At 41.7% G+C, this 23,560-nt stretch overlaps 1 protein-coding gene across 1 annotated transcript in view; it reads right to left on the bottom strand.

The window, feature by feature from the left end:
- The window catches only part of hyd (E3 ubiquitin-protein ligase hyd), a 312,986-nt gene that overhangs the window by 252,336 nt on the left and 37,090 nt on the right, over positions 1-23,560 (bottom strand). The window contains exons 6-8 of the mRNA XM_071667186.1: positions 10,431-10,636; positions 9,715-9,900; positions 4,486-4,662 (exon numbers count right to left, since the gene is read on the bottom strand). Of these exons, the coding sequence (XP_071523287.1) occupies positions 4,486-4,662; positions 9,715-9,900; positions 10,431-10,636 (569 nt within the window). The remainder of the gene's footprint in view (positions 1-4,485; positions 4,663-9,714; positions 9,901-10,430; positions 10,637-23,560) is intronic.

Genomic DNA, 23,560 nt, shown 5'->3' with positions numbered 1-23,560 from the left:
TTATTGCCACACATCTCTCTTACCCTTTCATTACTTACTCGATCAAACCACCTCACACCACATATTGTCCTCAAACATCTGATTTGCAACACATCCACCCTCCTCCACACAACCCCATCTATAGCCCACGCCTTATAGCCATATAACATTGTCGGAACCACTATTCCTTCAAACATATCCATTTTTGCTTTCCAAGATAATGTTCTCGCCTTCCACACATTCTTCAACGCCTCCACAAGATAATGATCAGACATCCCTCCAGTTGCACCTCTCAGCACATTAACATCCAAAAGTCTCTCTTTCGTGTGCCTATCAATTAACACGTAATCCAATAATGCTCTCTGGCCATCTCTCCTACTTACATAAGTATACTTATGTATATCTCTCTTTTTAAACCAGGTATTCCCAATCACCAGTCCTTTTTCAGCACATAAATCTACAAGCTCTTCACCATTTCCATTTACAACACTGAGCACCCCGTGTACATCAATTATTCCCTCAACTGCCACATTACTAACCTTTGCATTCAAATTACCCATCACTATAACCTGGTCTCGTGCATCAAAACTACTAACACACTCACTCAGCTGCTCCCAAAACACTTGCCTCTCATGTTCTTCCTTCTCATGCCCAGGTGCATATGCACCAATAATCACCCATCTCTCTCCACCCACTTTCAGTTTTACCCCTATCAATCTAGAGTTTACTCTCTTACACTCTTATCACATACTCCCACCACTCCTGTTTTTGGAGTAGTGCTACTCCTCCCCTTACTCTTGTCCTCTCACTAACCCCTGACTTTACTCCCAAGACATTCCCAAATCACTCTTCCCCTTTACCCTTGAGCTTCGTTTCACTCAGAGCCAAAACATCCAGATAGTTTCAGTGCATTATATATGACAGCTAGAGACTGAGTCTGGCATTTGCTGTCTTTTCCTAGCACTACCTTACACACATGTGGGGGAGAGGGGGTTGTCATTTCATGTGTGGCAGGGTAGCGACAGAAATGAATAAAGGCAGCAAGTATGAATTATGTACATGTGTATATATGTCTGTGTATGTTTCTCTTTCATACTATTCACAGGGCAACTGAGCTGTAAGTGTTCAGTATCCTCATTGTGGTAATTGCATCATGGGTATGAAGGGTCCTGGAATGTACTACACTGGTAATTGTAGTACTTCAGGGATGAGTGATGTCTAGAGAATATATATGGGAAAGTGTGACTTATATTCATCTGAGGAGTGTGGTTTCATATGGGTGTATGTCCAGTGGAGCCACATTTGAGACTGAGTTGGAAGGATGTTTGTTTAAAAGTTGTCAAGTCATTATATATGCATGTGATTTGTCAATTATGTTTGGTGGGATTAGGGGGGGAACTGTGAGCACAGGTAGCTGAAGTGTGAGGAAAGTGTAAGATATTACTTCAACTTGAGGAATACTGGTCAGTTATGAGAGTGGTCTAGATTGGACAGTTCCTGTAGTGTTGGAAAGAACTGAGTGCTGGGCATGCTGAGGAGGGAAGGTGTTGGGAGGATCTTTATTTCACTGCATAAGTGCTGAGTGTTTATGGTTGCTACGCAGCCAGTGGTTATTCAGAGTGCTCTATTTTGTGTTGTTTGCAGCTTTATTTTATTTGCTTCTAAAAGAGTGGACAACCAGCTAGGTGAGAAATAATTTATTGTGGAGTAGATGTGCAGTTTATAAAGGATGGTAAGGGATTCACCTTGTCCAAATTTGATACACAATAGCGTTCTGCAAGCCTTTAGTTTGTGTGTTGCTTTGTTGATATTTGTGATATGGGGAGTATATGTCATGAATGCATTGTGTGTGTTTCCTAAAATGGTTGCTTTGCTGTGTGAGTGCTTGTCCATTCTGGATAACTGGAGGGTGTAGGTTGGATTTACGTCTGTCTGGGTTTAAAAGAGTGATTGAAGACTTGTTTGATGATGCACACATTCTGTTCTGGGTAAGCCATTGTTCCAGCTGTGTTATGTAGTGCTGCATATATGCTGTTGCAACTGTGGTACTATGGAGTTGTCATGTGATTGTGAGGTAATCTGAACATGAGAGGGCCACAACATTAAGATTAGCTAAAGGTAATGAGAAGTCCTATGGGAAGAGATTGATGAGGTTCAGAAAAAGAACTGCCCCTTGGAGAAATACTGTAAATTACACTAGAGTTCCCTAATGAACTGAAACTACACATAAGTGTTTTATGAGAAAGTTTGATATATTGTCAGGGCCTGTTGCAGAAGAGTCCTTTAAGGTTTAAATTGCAATTCTTATATCTGGGCAACTGGTGGATGGAAAAACAACTATTTCTGAATGAATCTTGTGCAGGTTTCTCCAAGACTTTCCTGTATAAGGTGGGAAAAGTGATACCATTAGAATGGGTCAGAAGTGCTTCAAGACAGTGAGCCAGGTTGGAGCATTGGGCGTTGATCTTTAAAAAGTTAAAGCATTGCTTGCTTTGGGTCCTGTAGTTATTGTGTTATGGAATGTGTGCCAGTCTACAGTTTGCCTTTGGGTGATTAGGTCAATGGTGGTGTTGTTTAGAGCTCAGATTTGTTCTGAGATTTCCATTGTTGATGAGAGACTTTGTTTGAGCTGGTTTCTTTATTTCATGGAGGTTACAAGTTATGTTCTTGTTGTTGGAGTTTTAAGCTGGCTTCATAGGTGATGATGAGGTAGAGTTTACGTCAGGGATGGAAAATCACCAGTACTGAAGTCCTGGAGCACTGTTTCCATGGATCCTTCTCTTAAACCAATTTCAAGTTCTAGAAATATCTTTTCTACAGTATTCAATCTGCAGTTAATCTAGTTTTAATGATACATTTACCTATTTGTACTTTACTTTGAAGAATTTGTACAGGAAATACTTAAGAGAAACAAAAGATATTGTACATGGCATTTATGACAATGAAGAATGCTTATGGTACAGTTGATGCATTGCAGATGTTATGAATACATGTTGTAGGAAGAAAGCTACTACAAGCAATGAGGAATTTCTATCAAGAGTAAAGTGTGTGTGGTGTGTGCATGTAGTAAAAGACAAGGGGGAGTGGTTCCTAAGCACAGTGTCTGCAAAAGACATCTCATCTGCCTTCCCAGACAGTTTCAAAGGCAATGACACACTTAAATCTTAGTACTTTGTCAACTCCCCTTTGGCCTTGATTACCATCTGAAGTATTCTATTCTAGGTCCATAATTTGGGTTCATGGGGTTTTGATATCCTTATTAAGATGAGGCATTGATGAGGTGTTGTAGAATAAAGCCACCTAATCATGCGATCTGAGTACTCAGCGCAACTACAAATCTCACATGTACCCACATTTTCTTGCCTCCAGAAGAGAGTTCAGGCTTTCTCCTCCTTGGAAAGGTAAGACCAACCTATTTTGAATCACAGGTGGAAGACATACAGCACCCAGAAGCTAAATTCCCAAAATGAAGTGGCTGCCAGGGACAGTGAAGAAAATGAAAACAAAAATCCCTCAAGAAGAGCCTTAACACTAATGGGAAGATACTGGTGCTCACAGTTAGAAACAAAAGTCTCAGCAATCACATACAAGTTGATTTCACTCTGAGTGTCATATGTTTGTACCTACAATAAACCTTAGCTGTGTATCACCATTGAAAATATATGTGGGCAGACTTTTTTTTTTGACACTGTAAGGGTGTGTGAAAGTAGGAGGAAACAAGGGTGAGTGTTTCCAAATCAAGGTGGCTCTGTAGCAGAGGTGTGGGTCACCATGCCTGACACCTATTAATGGATGGATGGTGAGGGAGGTGAATGCAAGGGTCTTGGATAGAAGGGCAGGTTTGCAATTTGGAGGATGTGGAAGGGCGAGGAAGGTGAGTCAGTTGCTGTTTGTTAATGACATGGCATACTATCCTCTTTTCAAATTAATAATCTTTTGACCAAATTTTTGTACCTTACTTCACATAGCCATCTGTACCACTTTAATGATCTTAAATTACTCATTCTATTCCATTCAAAAGTGATGCTATCCCTCCACTCTGTCTACATAAACTGACCTAAATCTCTCCATCTCCATATTCAGAAGTACTAAAAACAATCATCCTCTAACAGCCAACTTTCAATCAGCTTACATGCCTTTCAACTTCCAAACCTCCATCTTTTATCGAATTTGGTTTCAAGCATGCTACTCTTGCTGAAGTCCACTGGCACTTTATGGAAATTACTTCATTTACTGAAGATCCCCATCCTAGCTCTACGGCTACTAAAACAGCAGGGATGCATAATTCCCTAAGGCAGGGTTGCTACTCTCCTACAAAAACAAATTTACAGAAATCAATGATTTAGCCTCAACATTCACTCTTTACTGAAGTATCTGTTATGGATTTAACATAATCTTTTTTAACCTTTCTGAACAGATAATCTGACAGTAAAGCATTTCTATCAGAATGAGCCTTTATCTTAACAAAATTAGGAACGCAATTGTCACATGAGAAAAGATACCTACCTGTACTCCCTCTGTGATCTCTGAACGCTGCTTACGACTCTTGCTGCGAAATTTTTCCCATAATTTTTTCCGTTGATTAAAGGGCAAGACACCCCACCAGAATAGAGAACCAGATTCACACCACGCACAGGTGTACAGCTGACATGTGTGAAGGGACACTATACGTTCATTCTGTAACTGAAGGGACAAATGAAATAAAAACGAATCAAAGTTCTTATCATAAGCAATTTTACAATATAACACATAAAAAATCAGTAACAAATGAAAAACATGATTCTACAAGGAAAGAAAATAAAGGCCAAAAATGGCCAAAAGCATATTAGTATGAACCTATTTATGACAGGACAATGGCAATAATGGAAAACATCTAGGCTGTACCAATATCAAGAATATGTGAGAAGACACTAAAAGCATTATCCACCTATCTCTGATGCCCATTCCCATGAAGGGGGGATGCGATGGCAAAAGTTTCCACTTCTGCACGTCCTTACATGCTTCTCTCACATGCACCATTCTATACATTCTTCCACTTTTCTCCACCTCCAGTGCTCTCCACCCTATTTCCCATGTCATAGGTGGTCTTCCTTTCACACCAACCCCTTTAATCATACTATACATTCTTCTTGTATAGTCCATGTCTTGCATTCTTGCCATATTCCCAAATCACCAAAAAGTAATACACTTCACCCTCTCTACCGCTCCACAAACATTCCTTTTGCATTCCCTGCTGAGCCAAATCTCTCATACATCCCCTCATTTCTTCCTTCATTTGATATCATCATACCACAAACCCATGACAGCTTCTTAACACTTAAATTCTGTCACCTCTTCCAGTCTTTCTCCTTCCAACATCTATAACACAGATTAATACACTTTCTTCTCTCACTCTAAGGGGCTTTGCAAAATCAATACCTTCACTTTGATTCCCCTCAGATAACATTACTTTACTTTTATTTGCATTTAACTTCAACTGTCTATGCTAACACACATCACAAAACACACTTACAACCTTCTGCAACTCCTCTTCACTCTCTGCAATGTCTAACAACCTAACCTTCAGTGAACACAACAAAATAACAATTGCCTCATGCAGAAGGACGGCAGGCTGGATCCTGCAGATCTTCAAAGCAAGAGAAGAAACATAAATTTTGATATTCTTCAGAGTGTTACTTCTTTTGTGAACTGAATGCTGTTACATTCTAACATCAACCTACAAGGAAGGAAACACTGTGGAATTAGAAAATGTTGAGATCATTTATAGCCCATTTTAATGAGGTAAAGTATCCAAATCACTGAGAATGGCTGAAATCTCAGACTAACCTCCCTGGAGTGCAGATGCAATTATTTTTTTTTTTATTATACTTTGTCGCTGTCTCCCGCGTTTGCGAGGTAGCGCAAGGAAACAGACGAAAGAAATGGCCCAACCCACCCCCATACACATGTATATACATACGTCCACACACGCAAATATACATACCTACACAGCTTTCCATGGTTTACCCCAGACGCTTCACATGCCTTGATTCAATCCACTGACAGCACGTCAACCCCGGTATACCACATCGCTCCAATTCACTCTATTCCTTGCCCTCCTTTCACCCTCCTGCATGTTCAGGCCCCGATCGCACAAAATCTTTTTCACTCCATCTTTCCACCTCCAATTTGGTCTCCCTCTTCTCCTCGTTCCCTCCACCTCCGACACATATATCCTCTTGGTCAATCTTTCCTCACTCATTCTCTCCATGTGCCCAAACCACTTCAAAACACCCTCTTCTGCTCTCTCAACCACGCTCTTTTTATTTCCACACATCTCTCTTACCCTTACGTTACTCACTCGATCAAACCACCTCACACCACACATTGTCCGCAAACATCTCATTTCCAGCACATCCATCCTCCTGCGCACTACTCTATCCATAGCCCACGCCTCACAACCATACAACATTGTTGGAACCACTATTCCTTCAAACATACCCATTTTTGCTTTCCGAGATAATGTTCTCGACTTCCACACATTCTTCAAGGCTCCCAGAATTTTCGCCCCCTCCCCCACCCTATGATCCACTTCCGCTTCCATGGTTCCATCCGCTGCCAGATCCACTCCCAGATATCTAAAACACTTCACTTCCTCCAGTTTTTCTCCATTCGAACTCACCTCCCAATTGACTTGACCCTCAACCCTACTGTACCTAATAACCTTGCTCTTATTCACATTTACTCTTAACTTTCTTCTTCCACACACTTTACCAAACTCAGTCACCAGCTTATGCAGTTTCTCACATGAATCAGCCACCAGCGCTGTATCATCAGCGAACAACAACTGACTCACTTCCCAAGCTCTCTCATCCCCAACAGACTTCATACTTGCCCCTCTTTCCAAAACTCTTGCATTTACCTCCCTAACAACCCCATCCATAAACAAATTAAACAACCATGGAGACATCACACACCCCTGCCGCAAACCTACATTCACTGAGAACCAATCACTTTCCTCTCTTCCTACACGTACACATGCCTTACATCCTCGATAAAAACTTTTCACTGCTTCTAACAACTTTCCTCCCACACCATATATTCTTAATACCTTCCACAGAGCATCTCTATCAACTCTATCATATGCCTTCTCCAGATCCATAAATGCTACATACAAATCCATTTGCTTTTCTAAGTATTTCTCACATACATTCTTCAAAGCAAACACCTGATCCACACATCCTCTACCACTTCTGAAACCACACTGCTCTTCCCCAATCTGATGCTCTGTACATGCCTTCACCCTCTCAATCAATACCCTCCCATATACTTTACCAGGAATACTCAACAAACTTACACCTCTGTAATTTGAGCACTCACTCTTATCCCCTTTGCCTTTGTACAATAGCACTATGCACGCATTCCGCCAATCCTCAGGCACCTCACCATGAGTCATACATACATTAAATAACCTTACCAACCAGTCAACAATACAGTCACCCCCTTTTTTAATAAATTCCACTGCAATACCATCCAAACCTGCTGCCTTGCCGGCTTTCATCTTCCGCAAAGCTTTCACTACCTCTTCTCTGTTTACCAAATCATTTTCCCTAACCCTCTCACTTTGCACACCACCTCGACCAAAACATCCTATATCTGCCACTCTATCATCAGATGCAATATGTATATCATTATCTATACCTGAAAAATCCTAGAAGATATAGCTCCCAACTTATTTATTTATTCATTTATTTTGCTTTGTCGCTGTCTCCCACGTTAGCGAGGTAGCGCAAGGAAACAAACAAAAGAATGGCCCAACCCACCCACATACACATGTATATACATACACGTCCACACACGCAAATATACATACCTACACATCTCAACGTATACATATATATACACACACTGACATATACATATATACACATGTACATAATTCATACTGCCTGCCTTTATTCATTCCCATCGCCAACTTACATTCGAAATAACATCCTAATGTTACGACAGGAATGGAAGACTGTAAAATGCTATCTTTGAAATCCAAAGGTGCGATATCCACAAAAAGAAAGAAAGAGAGAACACATCTGTTGCCCAAGACTCTTCGACACCTTGCCAGCTACCATTAGAAACAGGATGAGAGATGAGATGCGCAATAAAGAAGTTTATGTGAGTACAAGACAAGTGCCTTCAAAGTGTACCAGACCAGCCATTCTGTGAGGGGTTATGAAGGCCTGAGGGATGTAACTTCCAACAGCTTCGTTAATCAACAACCAAATTCAGCAACCTGGGCCCAGCCTAGGCTGTGGAGGTGGAGACCCCTAAAGACTACAACAGGTATGCACAAAGTATCCAGGCTTATCACTAGCTAACATAACTCACCATCACACTCCATCTCTGCACCTCCTTCCCCTAGTTTTACTTTCCTCTCTCTTAACATTCTATCCATATAAACATATCCATATAACATTCTATCCATAAAAAAACAATGGGGACAACACACAGCCCTGTTTAATGCCAAATATGTATACCAAAACCTTTGCTCAACTCTCCATCTACTCTTACACATGAATTTATGTATCTTTTGAAGGCTTTCACACCATCCAACAGTTGTCCCCTATCTCATATGTCCTTAACATATCCCATAAAGCATTCCATCTGACTTTGTTGTACACTTTCTCCAGATCTATAAAAGCTGCAACAGATTCTTAGCTTGCTCTAGGTACTCTTCCAGCCACACTGCAAAAATCTGATCCATATATCCCCAACCTTTCCTAAGACCCACTTGCTCCTCACGTATTCTGCATTCAGTCACTTCCCTTACTCTATCAATCAACACTCTTGTATATACTATTCTTAGTTTACCTAGCTGATTTATTCCCCTAAAATTGCTAAATACATCCTTAAAACCTTTTTCTTTGAATAAAGGAATAACAATAGCTTTCACCCAATCCTCAAGCACAACTTTCTATTTCCATGCTAAATTATAAATCAAATGCATCCACTCTATCACACTTTCTCCTCCATACTTCAACATTTCAGCCACAATCTCATCCACTCCCAGTGCCTTTCCTACCTTCAACCTTATCATCATCGCCTTCTTGCTGTAGGACCCTGCATTCACATCCAATTCCTTCCATCCTCCACACCCATGCATGTGACAACTGTTGCCTCACCTACTCTGACATACATCAATTCTTCAAAATACTCTTTCCATCTTCCTTTCACTTCCTCCTTCTGATGCAGCAACACCTTTCCTTACTACCCACATTTACAGTTCTACTCTTACATCAACCCCCTTCCTTTTTCACCTTATTCCAGTGCAATTTCATATTCTCCCTCGGCTTTTCACTCAAATTTCTTCTAAGACATTAATGGTTGTTAATTTTGCCTAAAAACAACAGCAAGCAATTCAAGGGTTTATAATGTTTACAACCCAGCAGCAGAGAACAGAAAATAAAATAGATATGTATACAACTCAGCCATAGTAGATTATGAATAATCTCTGAACATCAGAGACAACAAATCACATCTGAAAACTAATGTGCTTCATTCGAATTTATTCTTACATAAACATGGTTTACTCAAAACTTTCTGTAAGTATTGTAAAGAGCAAAATGTCTAAACAAAAGGGTGTCCAATTCAGAAAATTTCCTGAATAACTTAAATGTGGCACTGTTCCCCTTACTAATCCATTCCTGCAACCATAATCCCAAAACTCATCTTAAATAACCATAAAAGTTGACTTATACATACCTCAGGGAAGGATTGTGCAGGCTGTTCCAATTTAGTAGCCACATCAGCTAAAGTCTCATCAAGCCAAGTGGCTACACGACCAGACTCTGTGGCAACACTACATCTAACACCTGCAGCGCTAATGGCCACTATCCTCTCACCCACTAGTCCGAGAGATACAGCCTTGGGGTGATGCACATTCGGTAACTAAGGAAAGGAAAATATAACTTCATCATTAGTAACTTCAATTAGGAAATGCAGTGTAAGAATATACAGGGTGTCTCACCAATTGGGATTCATAAACAAGATTGCTTCTTTAACTTTGGTTCAACAGATGATTAAATTGCATGCCCTAGGTTTATACATCAGCACTCATAAGTATATATATACAAATCCATGTTAAGCAATGTGAACATTTGTTAAAATAAAGGTAAAGAGGTGAACTCTGTACATGAGCCTGGATTAAGAGGCACCCTTTAGTTACATGTGAACAGAATAAAAAAAAAAAAAACATAGAAAAGCAGTTTGCAACTAATTCTATATGCATCTCTCTTTATGGAGAGCTTACAGCTATTTTGGAAACAATAAATATCATGATCAAAATTCAAGAATATTTAGCATAGGCATGACCCAATACAAATGTGCTACAAAATGTCAGTGTGGAAACAATTCAACAAAGCACAGGCAAAGTCAGCATCCACATCAAATGTGGTCCAATCCAGCATGGTATCCCGTACCTCTGGGTGTGTGTACGGGTCCTTGTCTGCCCAGCGCCACTGATACAGCTGTCCAGTGGTAGACACAGCCACAAGCTCTGAATGAAGAGCAGCAATGTGTGTGAAACGTGGAGGTGGTTGGTTCCCTTGTTTCTCTGGCCAGTACTGCAAGCTGTCTGCTACATCAATAGCATCTGGTAGTAGGGAATCTTTCTTCTTTCCAGATTCTGCAATATTTATGTAACATACAATCTATTTGTTAAATGAAAGGTCACCCATAATTTGTCTTTGTTACTACATAACTAAACAATAATCATGGTCCTTTTATCTGTCTTATTAACTTTCCGGTGAAGTGTTTTTCATTATCTTCCTCCTTCTGATATCAACACCATACACTGCTTGCATTCATTATTTCCTACATTTCTATACTTTTAAAGTGCAATCACTGATATGATAATAACCTTTTATCAATTCAAAAAGATTTATACCCTGAATAGTTACATCCCATAAAAACACAAAAGATTGCTTGTTTCTATGACAAAATATATCACCCATTCGAAATTGACTTTACATACCTTCATCCCAAGAAGCAACAAGGCAAATTTGGTGGCCTTTAATGAAATATCAAAGAAAACGCTTGAAAATCAAAATGAAGAACAAAGACAATTTGTAGAAATATAATCACACAATAACTCTTACATCTATGGAATATAAATATAGTACCTGCTATTCCATTTGACTTTACAAGCATTCCCTACCTGCAATAACCTATATGTAATGCATGGGATGGGAGTTTCATAATCATGTGGCCCCATCTCTTTAACATTCCCTACAACCATACAACTTCTTTACTGTTATTCATTTATTTTGCTTTGTCGCTGTCTCCCGCGTTAGCAAGGTAGTGCAAGAAAACAGATGAAAGAAATGGCCCAACCCACCCACACACACATGTATATACATACAAGTCCACACACGCAAATATACATACCTATATATCTCAACTTACACATATATATACACACACAGACATATACATATATACACATGTACATAATTCATACTATCTGCCTTTATTCATTCCCGTCGCCATCCCGCCACACATGAAATATCAACCCCCTCCCCACAAATGTGCGCGAGGTAGCGCTAGAAAAAGACAACAAAGGCCATATTCGTTCACACTCAGTCTCTAGCTGTCATGTAATAATGCACCGATACCACGGCTCCCTTTCCACATCCAGGCCCCACAAAACTTTCCATGGTTTACCCCAGACGCTTCACACACCCTGGTTCAATCCAATGACAGCACGTCGACCCCGGTATACCACATCGTTCCAATTCACTCTATTCCTTGCACGCCTTTCACCCTCCTGCATGTTCAGGCCCCGATCACTCAAAATCTTTTTCACTCCATCTTTCCACCTCCAATTAGGTCTCCCACTTCTCCTTGTTTCCTCCACCTCTGACACATATATCCTCTTGGTCAATCTTTCCTCACTCATTCTCACCATGTGACCAAACCATTTCAAAACACCCTCTCCTGCTCTCTAAACCACACTCTTTTTATTACCACACATCTCTCTTACCCTATTATTACTTACTCGATCAAACCACCTCACACCACATATTGTCCTCAAACATCTCATTTCCAGCACATCCACCCTCCTGCACACAACTCTATCCATAGCCCATGCCTTGCAACCATATAACATAGCTGGAACCACTATTCCTTCAAACATACCCATTTATGCTTTCCAAGATAATGTTCTCGACTTCCTCACATTCTTCAACGCTCCCAGAACTTTCGCCCCCTCCCCCACCCTATGATTTACTTCCGCTTCCATGGTTCCATCCGCTGCCAAATCCACTCCCAGATAACTAAAACACTTCACTTTCTCCAGTTTTTCTCCATTCAAACTTATCTCCCAAATGACTTGTCCCTCAACCCTACTGTACCTAATAACCTTGCTCTTACTCATATTTACTCTCAGCTTTCTTCCTTCACACACTTTACTAAACTCAGTTACCAGTTTCTGCGGTTTCTCACATGAATCAGTCATCAGCGCTGTATCGTCAGCGAACAACAAGTGACTCACTTCCCAAGCTCTTTCATCCACAACAGACTGCATACTTGCCCAAACACTGAGAAACCAATCACTTTCCTTTCTTCCTACATGTACACATGCCTTATGTCCTCGATAAAACCAAGCTCTTTCATCCACAACAAACTGCATACTTGCCCAAACACCCAAACACTGAGAACCAATCACTTTCCTCTCTTCCTACATGTACACATGCCTTACATCCTCGATAAAAACTTTTCACTGCTTCTGACAACTTGCCTCCCACACCATATATTCTTAGTACCTTCCACAGAGCATCTCTATCAACTCTATCATATGCCTTCTCCAGATCCATAAATGCTACATACAAATCCATTTGTTTTTCTAAGTATTTCTCACGTACATTCTTCAAAGCAAACACCTGATCCACACATCCTCTACCACTTCTGAAACCACACTGCTCTTTCCCAATCTGATGCCCTGTACACGCCTTCACCCTCTCAATCAATACCCTCCCATATAATTTACCAGGAATATTCAACAAACTTATACCTCTGTAATTTGGGCACTCACTTTTATCCCCTTTGCCTTTGTACCACGGCACTATGCAAGCATTCCGCCAATCCTCAGGCACCTCAACATGAGAGGTACATACATTAAATAACCTCACCAGCCACTTAACAATACAGTCACCCCCTTTTTTAATAAATTCTACTGCAATACCATCCAAACCCACTGCCTTGCCGGCTTTCATCTTCCGCAAAGCTTTTACTACCTCTTCTCTGTTTACCAAATCATTTTCCTAACCCTCTCACTTTGCACACCACCTCGACCAAAACACCCTATATCTGCCACTCTATCAACAAACACATTCAACAAACCTTCAAAATACTCACTCCACCTCCTTCTCACATCACCACTACTTGTTATCACCTCCCCATTAGCCCCCTTCACCTCTTGCACCTTTCTCTTGACCTCCTGCCTCTTTCTTTTATGCATCTCCCACTCATTTGCACTATTTCCCTGAAAAATAATCCAAATGTCTCAATATTCTCTTTCACTAATAAGCTTACTTCTTCATCCCACCACTCACTACCCTGAGTAATCTGCCCACCTCCCACAAGCATCTTTTGCGCAAGCCATCACAGCTTCCCGAAATACATCCCATTCCTCCCCCACTCCCCTTACGTCCTTAGTTCTCACCTTTTTCCATTCTGTACTCAGTCTCTCCTGGTACTTCCCCACACAAGTCTCCTTCCCAAGCTCACTTACTCTCACCACTCTCTTTGCCCTAACATTCTCTCTTCTTTTCTGAAAACCTCTACAAATCTTCACCTTCACCTCCACAAGATAATGACCTTCTGCCTCTTTCTTTTATACATCTCCCACTCCTTTGCATTATTTCCCAGCAAAAATCGTCCAAATGCCTCTCTCTTCTCTTTCACTAATAATCTTACTTCTTCATCCCACTACTCACTACCCTTTCTAATCTGCCCACCTCCCACACTTCTCATGCCACAAGCATCTTTTGCGCAAGCCATCACTGCTTACCTAAATACATCCCATTCCTCCCCCACTCCCCTTACATCCTTAGTTCTCAACTTAATCCATTCTGTACTCAGTCTCTCCTAGTACTTCCTCACACAAGTCTCCTTCCCAAGCTCACTTACTCTCACCACTCTCTTTGCCCCAACATTCTCTCTTCTTTTCTGAAAACCTCTACAAATCTTCACCTTCGCCTCCACAAGATTATGATCAGACATCCCTCCAGTTGCACCTCTCAGTACATTAACATCCAAAAGTCTCTCTTTTGCGCGCCTATCAATTAACACATAATCCAATAATGCTATCTGGCCATCTCTCCTATTTACATACATATACTTATGTATACCTCTCTTTTTAAACCAGGTATTCCCAATCACCAGTCCTTTTTCAAAACATAAATCTACAAGCTCTTCACCATTTCCATTTACAACACTAAACACCCCATGTACACCAATTATTCCCTCAACTGCTACATTACTTATCTATGCATTCAAATCACCCATCACTATAACCCAGTCTCGTGAATCAAATCTACTAACCCACTCACTCAGCTGTTCCCAAAATACTTGCCTCTCATGATCTTTCTTCTCATGGCCAGGTGCATATGCACCAATAATCACCCATCTCTCTCCATCCACTTTCAGCTTTACCCATATCAATCTAGAGTTTACTTTCTTACACTCTATCACATACTCCCACAACTCCTGTTTCAGGAGTAGTGCTGCTCCTTCCTTTGCTTTTGTCCTCTCACTAACCCCTGACTTTACTCCCAAGACATTCCCAAACCACTCTTCCCCTTTACCCTTGAGCTTCGTTTCACTCAGAGCCAAAACATCCAGGTTCCTTTCCTCAAACATACTACCTATCTCTCCTTTTTTCTCATCTTGGTTACATCCACACACATTTAGACACCCCAATCTGAGCCTTCAAGGAGGATGAGCACTCCCCGCGTGACTCCTTCTGTTTCCCCTTTTAGAAAGTTAAAATACAAGGAGGGTAGGGTTTCCAGCCCCCTGCTCCCGTCCCCTTTAGTCACCTTCTACGACACGTGAGGAATGCGTGGGAAGTATTCTTTCTCCCCTATCCCCAGGGATACAACTTCTTTACTTTTTTTTTTTATAATTTTGCTTTGTCGCTGTCTCCCGCGTTTGCGAGGTAGCGCATGGAAACAGACGAAATAAATGGCCCAACCCACCCTCATACACAATGTATGTACATACACATCCACACACACAAATATACATACCTATACATCTCAATGTACACATATATATACACACACAGACACATACATATATACCCATGCACACAATTCACACTGTCTGCCCTTATTCATTCCCATCGCCACCTCGCCACACATGGAATACCATCCCCCTCCCCCCTCATGTGTGCGAGGTAGTACTAGGAAAAGACAACAAAGGCCCCATTCGTTCACACTCAGTCTCTACCTGTCATGCAATAATGCCCGAAACCACAGCTCCCTTTCCACATCCAGGCTCTACACAACTTTCCATGGTTTACCCCAGACGCTTCACATGCCCTGATTTAATCCACTGACAGCACGTCAACCCCGGTATACCACATCGATCGAATTTACTCTATTCCTTGCCCTCCTTTCACCCTCCTGCATGTTCAGGCCCCGATCACACAAAATCTTTTTCACTCCATCTTTCCACCTCCAATTTGGTCTCCCACTTCTCCTCGTTACCTCCACCTCCGACACATATATCCTCTCGGTCAATCTTTCCTCACTCATTCTCTCCATGTGCCCAAACCATTTCAAAACACCCCCTTCTGCTCTCTCTACCACGCTCTTTTTATTTCCACACATCTCTCTTACCCTTACGTTACTCACTCGATCAAACCACCTCACACCACACATTGTCCTCAAACATCTCATTTCCAGCACATCCACCCTCCTGCGCACAACTCTATCCATAGCCCACGCCTCGCAACCATACAACATTGTTGGAACCACTATTCCTTCAAACATACCCATTTTTGCTTTCCAAGATAATGTTCTCGACTTCCACACATTCTTCAAGGCTCCCAGGATTTTCACCCCCTCCCCCACCCTATGATCTACTTCCGCTTCCATGGTTCCATCCGCTGCCAAATCCACTCCCAGATAACTAAAACACTTCACTTTCTCCAGTTTTTCTCCATTCAAACTTATCTCCCAAATGACTTGTCCCTCAACCCTACTGTACCTAATAACCTTGCTCTTACTCATATTTACTCTCAGCTTTCTTCCTTCACACACTTTACTAAACTCAGTTACCAGTTTCTGCGGTTTCTCACATGAATCAGTCATCAGCGCTGTATCGTCAGCGAACAACAAGTGACTCACTTCCCAAGCTCTTTCATCCACAACAGACTGCATACTTGCCCAAACACTGAGAAACCAATCACTTTCCTTTCTTCCTACATGTACACATGCCTTATGTCCTCGATAAAACCAAGCTCTTTCATCCACAACAAACTGCATACTTGCCCAAACACCCAAACACTGAGAACCAATCACTTTCCTCTCTTCCTACATGTACACATGCCTTACATCCTCGATAAAACTTTTCACTGCTTCTGACAACTTGCCTCCCACACCATATATTCTTAGTACCTTCCACAGAGCATCTCTATCAACTCTATCATATGCCTTCTCCAGATCCATAAATGCTACATACAAATCCATTTGTTTTTCTAAGTATTTCTCACGTACATTCTTCAAAGCAAACACCTGATCCACACATCCTCTACCACTTCTGAAACCACACTGCTCTTTCCAATCTGATGCCCTGTACACGCCTTCACCCTCTCAATCAATACCCTCCCATATAATTTACCAGGAATATTCAACAAACTTATACCTCTGTAATTTGGGCACTCACTTTTATCCCCTTTGCCTTTGTACCACGGCACTATGCAAGCATTCCGCCAATCCTCAGGCACCTCAACATGAGAGGTACATACATTAAATAACCTCACCAGCCACTTAACAATACAGTCACCCCCTTTTTTAATAAATTCTACTGCAATACCATCCAAACCCACTGCCTTGCCGGCTTTCATCTTCCGCAAAGCTTTTACTACCTCTTCTCTGTTTACCAAATCATTTTCCTAACCCTCTCACTTTGCACACCACCTCGACCAAAACACCCTATATCTGCCACTCTATCAACAAACACATTCAACAAACCTTCAAAATACTCACTCCACCTCCTTCTCACATCACCACTACTTGTTATCACCTCCCCATTAGCCCCCTTCACCTCTTGCACCTTTCTCTTGACCTCCTGCCTCTTTCTTTTATGCATCTCCCACTCATTTGCACTATTTCCCTGAAAAATAATCCAAATGTCTCAATATTCTCTTTCACTAATAAGCTTACTTCTTCATCCCACCACTCACTACCCTGAGTAATCTGCCCACCTCCCACAAGCATCTTTTGCGCAAGCCATCACAGCTTCCCGAAATACATCCCATTCCTCCCCCACTCCCCTTACGTCCTTAGTTCTCACCTTTTTCCATTCTGTACTCAGTCTCTCCTGGTACTTCCCCACACAAGTCTCCTTCCCAAGCTCACTTACTCTCACCACTCTCTTTGCCCTAACATTCTCTCTTCTTTTCTGAAAACCTCTACAAATCTTCACCTTCACCTCCACAAGATAATGACCTTCTGCCTCTTTCTTTTATACATCTCCCACTCCTTTGCATTATTTCCCAGCAAAAATCGTCCAAATGCCTCTCTCTTCTCTTTCACTAATAATCTTACTTCTTCATCCCACTACTCACTACCCTTTCTAATCTGCCCACCTCCCACACTTCTCATGCCACAAGCATCTTTTGCGCAAGCCATCACTGCTTACCTAAATACATCCCATTCCTCCCCCACTCCCCTTACATCCTTAGTTCTCAACTTAATCCATTCTGTACTCAGTCTCTCCTAGTACTTCCTCACACAAGTCTCCTTCCCAAGCTCACTTACTCTCACCACTCTCTTTGCCCCAACATTCTCTCTTCTTTTCTGAAAACCTCTACAAATCTTCACCTTCGCCTCCACAAGATTATGATCAGACATCCCTCCAGTTGCACCTCTCAGTACATTAACATCCAAAAGTCTCTCTTTTGCGCGCCTATCAATTAACACATAATCCAATAATGCTATCTGGCCATCTCTCCTATTTACATACATATACTTATGTATACCTCTCTTTTTAAACCAGGTATTCCCAATCACCAGTCCTTTTTCAAAACATAAATCTACAAGCTCTTCACCATTTCCATTTACAACACTAAACACCCCATGTACACCAATTATTCCCTCAACTGCTACATTACTTATCTATGCATTCAAATCACCCATCACTATAACCCAGTCTCGTGAATCAAATCTACTAACCCACTCACTCAGCTGTTCCCAAAATACTTGCCTCTCATGATCTTTCTTCTCATGGCCAGGTGCATATGCACCAATAATCACCCATCTCTCTCCATCCACTTTCAGCTTTACCCATATCAATCTAGAGTTTACTTTCTTACACTCTATCACATACTCCCACAACTCCTGTTTCAGGAGTAGTGCTGCTCCTTCCTTTGCTTTTGTCCTCTCACTAACCCCTGACTTTACTCCCAAGACATTCCCAAACCACTCTTCCCCTTTACCCTTGAGCTTCGTTTCACTCAGAGCCAAAACATCCAGGTTCCTTTCCTCAAACATACTACCTATCTCTCCTTTTTTCTCATCTTGGTTACATCCACACACATTTAGACACCCCAATCTGAGCCTTCAAGGAGGATGAGCACTCCCCGCGTGACTCCTTCTGTTTCCCCTTTTAGAAAGTTAAAATACAAGGAGGGTAGGGTTTCCAGCCCCCTGCTCCCGTCCCCTTTAGTCACCTTCTACGACACGTGAGGAATGCGTGGGAAGTATTCTTTCTCCCCTATCCCCAGGGATACAACTTCTTTACTTTTTTTTTTTATAATTTTGCTTTGTCGCTGTCTCCCGCGTTTGCGAGGTAGCGCATGGAAACAGACGAAATAAATGGCCCAACCCACCCTCATACACAATGTATGTACATACACATCCACACACACAAATATACATACCTATACATCTCAATGTACACATATATATACACACACAGACACATACATATATACCCATGCACACAATTCACACTGTCTGCCCTTATTCATTCCCATCGCCACCTCGCCACACATGGAATACCATCCCCCTCCCCCCTCATGTGTGCGAGGTAGTACTAGGAAAAGACAACAAAGGCCCCATTCGTTCACACTCAGTCTCTACCTGTCATGCAATAATGCCCGAAACCACAGCTCCCTTTCCACATCCAGGCTCTACACAACTTTCCATGGTTTACCCCAGACGCTTCACATGCCCTGATTTAATCCACTGACAGCACGTCAACCCCGGTATACCACATCGATCGAATTTACTCTATTCCTTGCCCTCCTTTCACCCTCCTGCATGTTCAGGCCCCGATCACACAAAATCTTTTTCACTCCATCTTTCCACCTCCAATTTGGTCTCCCACTTCTCCTCGTTACCTCCACCTCCGACACATATATCCTCTCGGTCAATCTTTCCTCACTCATTCTCTCCATGTGCCCAAACCATTTCAAAACACCCCCTTCTGCTCTCTCTACCACGCTCTTTTTATTTCCACACATCTCTCTTACCCTTACGTTACTCACTCGATCAAACCACCTCACACCACACATTGTCCTCAAACATCTCATTTCCAGCACATCCACCCTCCTGCGCACAACTCTATCCATAGCCCACGCCTCGCAACCATACAACATTGTTGGAACCACTATTCCTTCAAACATACCCATTTTTGCTTTCCAAGATAATGTTCTCGACTTCCACACATTCTTCAAGGCTCCCAGGATTTTCACCCCCTCCCCCACCCTATGATCCACTTCCGCTTCCATGGTTCCATCCACTGCCAGATCCACTCCCAGATATCTAAAACACTTTACTTCCTCCAGTTTTTCTCCATTCAAACTTACCTCCCAATTGACTTGACCCTCAACCCTACTGTACCTAATTACCTTGCTCTTATTCACATTTACTCTTAACTTTCTTCTTTCACACACTTTACCAAACTCAGTCACCAGCTTCTGCAGTTTCTCACATGAATCAGCCCCCAGCGCTCTATCATCAGCGAACAACAACTGACTCACTTCCCAAGCTCTCTCATCCCCAACAGACTTCATACTTGCCCCTCTTTCCAAAACTCTTGCATTCACCTCCCTAACAACCCCATCCATAAACAAATTAAACAACCATGGAGACATCACACACCCCTATTAATTAATTCCTATGAACACAGTTACAAAAGCAGGCATTTTTGAAGCTTTGTTAAAAATGATGTCAGATATAAAACGGTATGTTGAAGTTAATTGGAATCACAAATGATAAGGCACTAGCAATGGTGGGGGAAAAATGCATCATTGCATTGCTGCAAGGACAAATGGAAAACCTTGGAATCACACAAAAACTAGTTAAAGTCCATTGCATTATCCATCAAGAGGCATTATGTTCCAAGTCTTTGGCATAAAAGGGTGTTATGGACATTGCTGTTAAGGCTGTGAATCTAATCCTATCTCGTGGACTGCATCATTGCCAGTTTCAGCAGATTTTGTTGGATACAGAGGCAGTTAAGGGGACCTGGCTTATTTCTACAATGTACGCTGGCTTAGCCTAGGGTTAATTCTGGAAAGACTATTTGCATTGCATGAAGAGGTGGCAATATTTCTTTGAGAGCAAAGATGAAAATGCTTCACATTTTCATGATCCTGACTGGCTTGCAACCATGGCATTTCTTGAGGACATTACATCTCATTTGAATAACTAATTTACTTAATTTACAACTGCAAGGAAAAAATCAGCTGATACATGAGATGTATGGTCATACTGTGGCCTTAGAAAGAAAACTGAAATTGTGAGAATACAGTCTTCAAAATGGAAACTGTGCACATTTTCCCACCTTTGTGGGAATACGTGGGAATATCAGCTTCAAAAAGGAAACTGCACATTTTCCCACCTTTCAAAAAAGTGAAGCACACGATCCAGGTAATTTTGTGAATATTGTCCAAGAAATAAGATAAAAGTTTTCATCTCATTTTCCTGATTTCCGCTTGCATAAAATGACGCTCTTTGCTACTCCACTTAATGCGGAAGTGGACAATGCATCAAAGAGAAGAGGCAGTGAAAGCTTTGCAGAAGATGAAGGCCAGCAAGGTGGCAGGTTTGGATGGTATTGCAGTGGAATTTATTAAAAAAGGGGTGACTGTGTTGTTGAATGGTTGGTGAGGTCATTCAATGTATGTATGGTTCAGGTGAAGTACCTGAGGATTGGAGGAATGCATGCATAGTGCCACTGTACAAAGGCAAAGGGGATAAGAGTGTGTTCAAATTAGAGAGGTATAAGCTTCTTGAGTATTCCTGGGAAATTATATGGGAGGGTATTGATTGAGAAGGTCAGGGAATTTACAGAGCATCAGATTGGGAAAGAGCAGTGTGGTTTCAGAAGTGGTAGAGGATGTGTGGATCAGGTGTTTGCTTTGAAGAATGTACGTGAGAAATACTTAGAAAAACAAATGGATTTGTATGTAGCATTTATGGATCTGGAGAAAGCATATGATAAGAGTTGATAAAGATGCTCTGTGGAAGGTATTAAAAGTATATGGTGTGGGAGGTAAGTGCTAGAAGCAGTGAAAAGTTTTTATCGAGGATGTAAGGCATGTGTATGAGTAGGAAGAGAGGAAAGTGATTGGTTCCCAGTGAATGTCGATTTGCTGCAGGGGTGCGTGATGTCTCCATGGTTGTTTAATTTGTTTATGGATGGGGTTGTCAGGGAGGGGAATGCAAGAGTGTTGGAGAAGGGGGAAAGTATGCAGTCTGTTGTTGATGAGAGGGCTTGGAAAGTGAGTCAGTTCTTGTTCGCTGATGACACAGCACTGGTGGCTGATTCTTGTGAGAAATTGCAGAAGTTGGTGACTGAGTGTGGTAAAGTGTGTGAATGAAGAAAGCTGAAAGTAAATGTGAAGAGTAAGGTTATTAGGTTCAGTAGGGTTGAGGGACAAGTTAATTGAGAGGTAAGTTTGAATGGAGAAAAACTGGAGGAAGTGAAGTGTTTTAGCGGATGGATCCATGGAAGTGGAAGTGAGTCACAGGGTGGGGAGGGGGCAAAGGTTCTGGAAGCATTGAAGAATCTGTGAAAGGCGAGAACATTATCTCAGAAAGCAAAAATGGGTATGTTAGAAGGAAGAGTGGTTCCAACAATGTTATATGGTTGTGAGGCATGGGCTAGCTATAGATAGAGTTGTGCAGAGGAGGGTGGATGTGTTGGAAATGAGATGTTTGAGGACAATGTGTGAGGCGGTTTGATCGAGTAAGTAATGAAAGGGTAAGAGAGATGTCTGGTAATAAAAAGAGTATGGTTGAGAGAGCAGAAGAGGGTGTATTGAAATGGTTTGGTCACAAAGAGAGAATGAGTGAGGAAAGATTGGCAAAGAGGATATATGTGTCAGATGTGGAGGGAACGAGAAGTGGGAAACCAAACTGGAGGTGGAAGGATGGAGTGAAAAAGATTTTGAGTGATCAGGGCCTAAACATACAAGAGGGTGGAAGGCATGCAAGGAACAGAGTGAATTGGAACAATGTGGTGTACCGCGGTCAACATGCTGCCAATGGATTGAACCAGGGCACGTGAAGCATCTGGGGTAAACCATGGAAAGTTTTGTGGGGCCTAGATGTGGAAAGAGAGCTGTGGTTTTGGTGCATTACACATGACAGCTAGAGACTGAGTGTGAATGAATGTGGCCTTTGTTATCTTTTCCTAGCGCTACCTCATGCGAACACACAGGGGGAGGGGGTGCCATTTCATGCGTGGCAGGGTGGTGGCGGGAATGGATGACAGCAGCATGTATGAATATGTACATGTATATGTCTGTGGATGTATATGTTGAAATGTAGAGGTATGTATATGTGCGTGTGAGGGTGTTTATGTATATACATGTGTATGTGGGGGTTGGGCCATTCTTTTACATGTTTCCTTGTGTTACCGCACAAATGGAGACAGCAACAAAGTAAAATAAAAGAAATTAATAAACAGGGAAAAACTATGCACAGAGAGAGAGAGAGAGAGAGAGAGAGAGAGAGAGAGAGAGAGAGAGAGAGAGAGAGAGAGAGAGAGAGAGAGAGAGAAAGTGTGTGTGTGTGTGTGTGTGTGTGTGTGTGTGTGTGTGTGTGTTAAAGAGAGGGTGAGACCTGGGTATGGGTTCCCAGGTGAAAACACCAATGGGGAAAAATGTAGTTCAGCAGCCAAGAGTGTTAGAGCTGTAAGTACATATTCTAAACATAAAAATTTTCATAAATACACATGGTATAGACACAAAGAAGACAGAGTACACGTACTTGATTTTTTTTCTTCTTGCTCAAGTCACAGACAAAAGTTCACATCAAGGCCAGGCCTTAATTGAAATATACAGGATTATGAAAGGGAAAAAGAAGAA

This window comes from Panulirus ornatus, chromosome 11, assembly GCF_036320965.1.
Source record: "Panulirus ornatus isolate Po-2019 chromosome 11, ASM3632096v1, whole genome shotgun sequence".
In the NCBI taxonomy this organism is placed as follows: Eukaryota; Metazoa; Arthropoda; class Malacostraca; order Decapoda; family Palinuridae; genus Panulirus; species Panulirus ornatus.
This window is presented reverse-complemented; position numbering and strand designations above follow the sequence as displayed.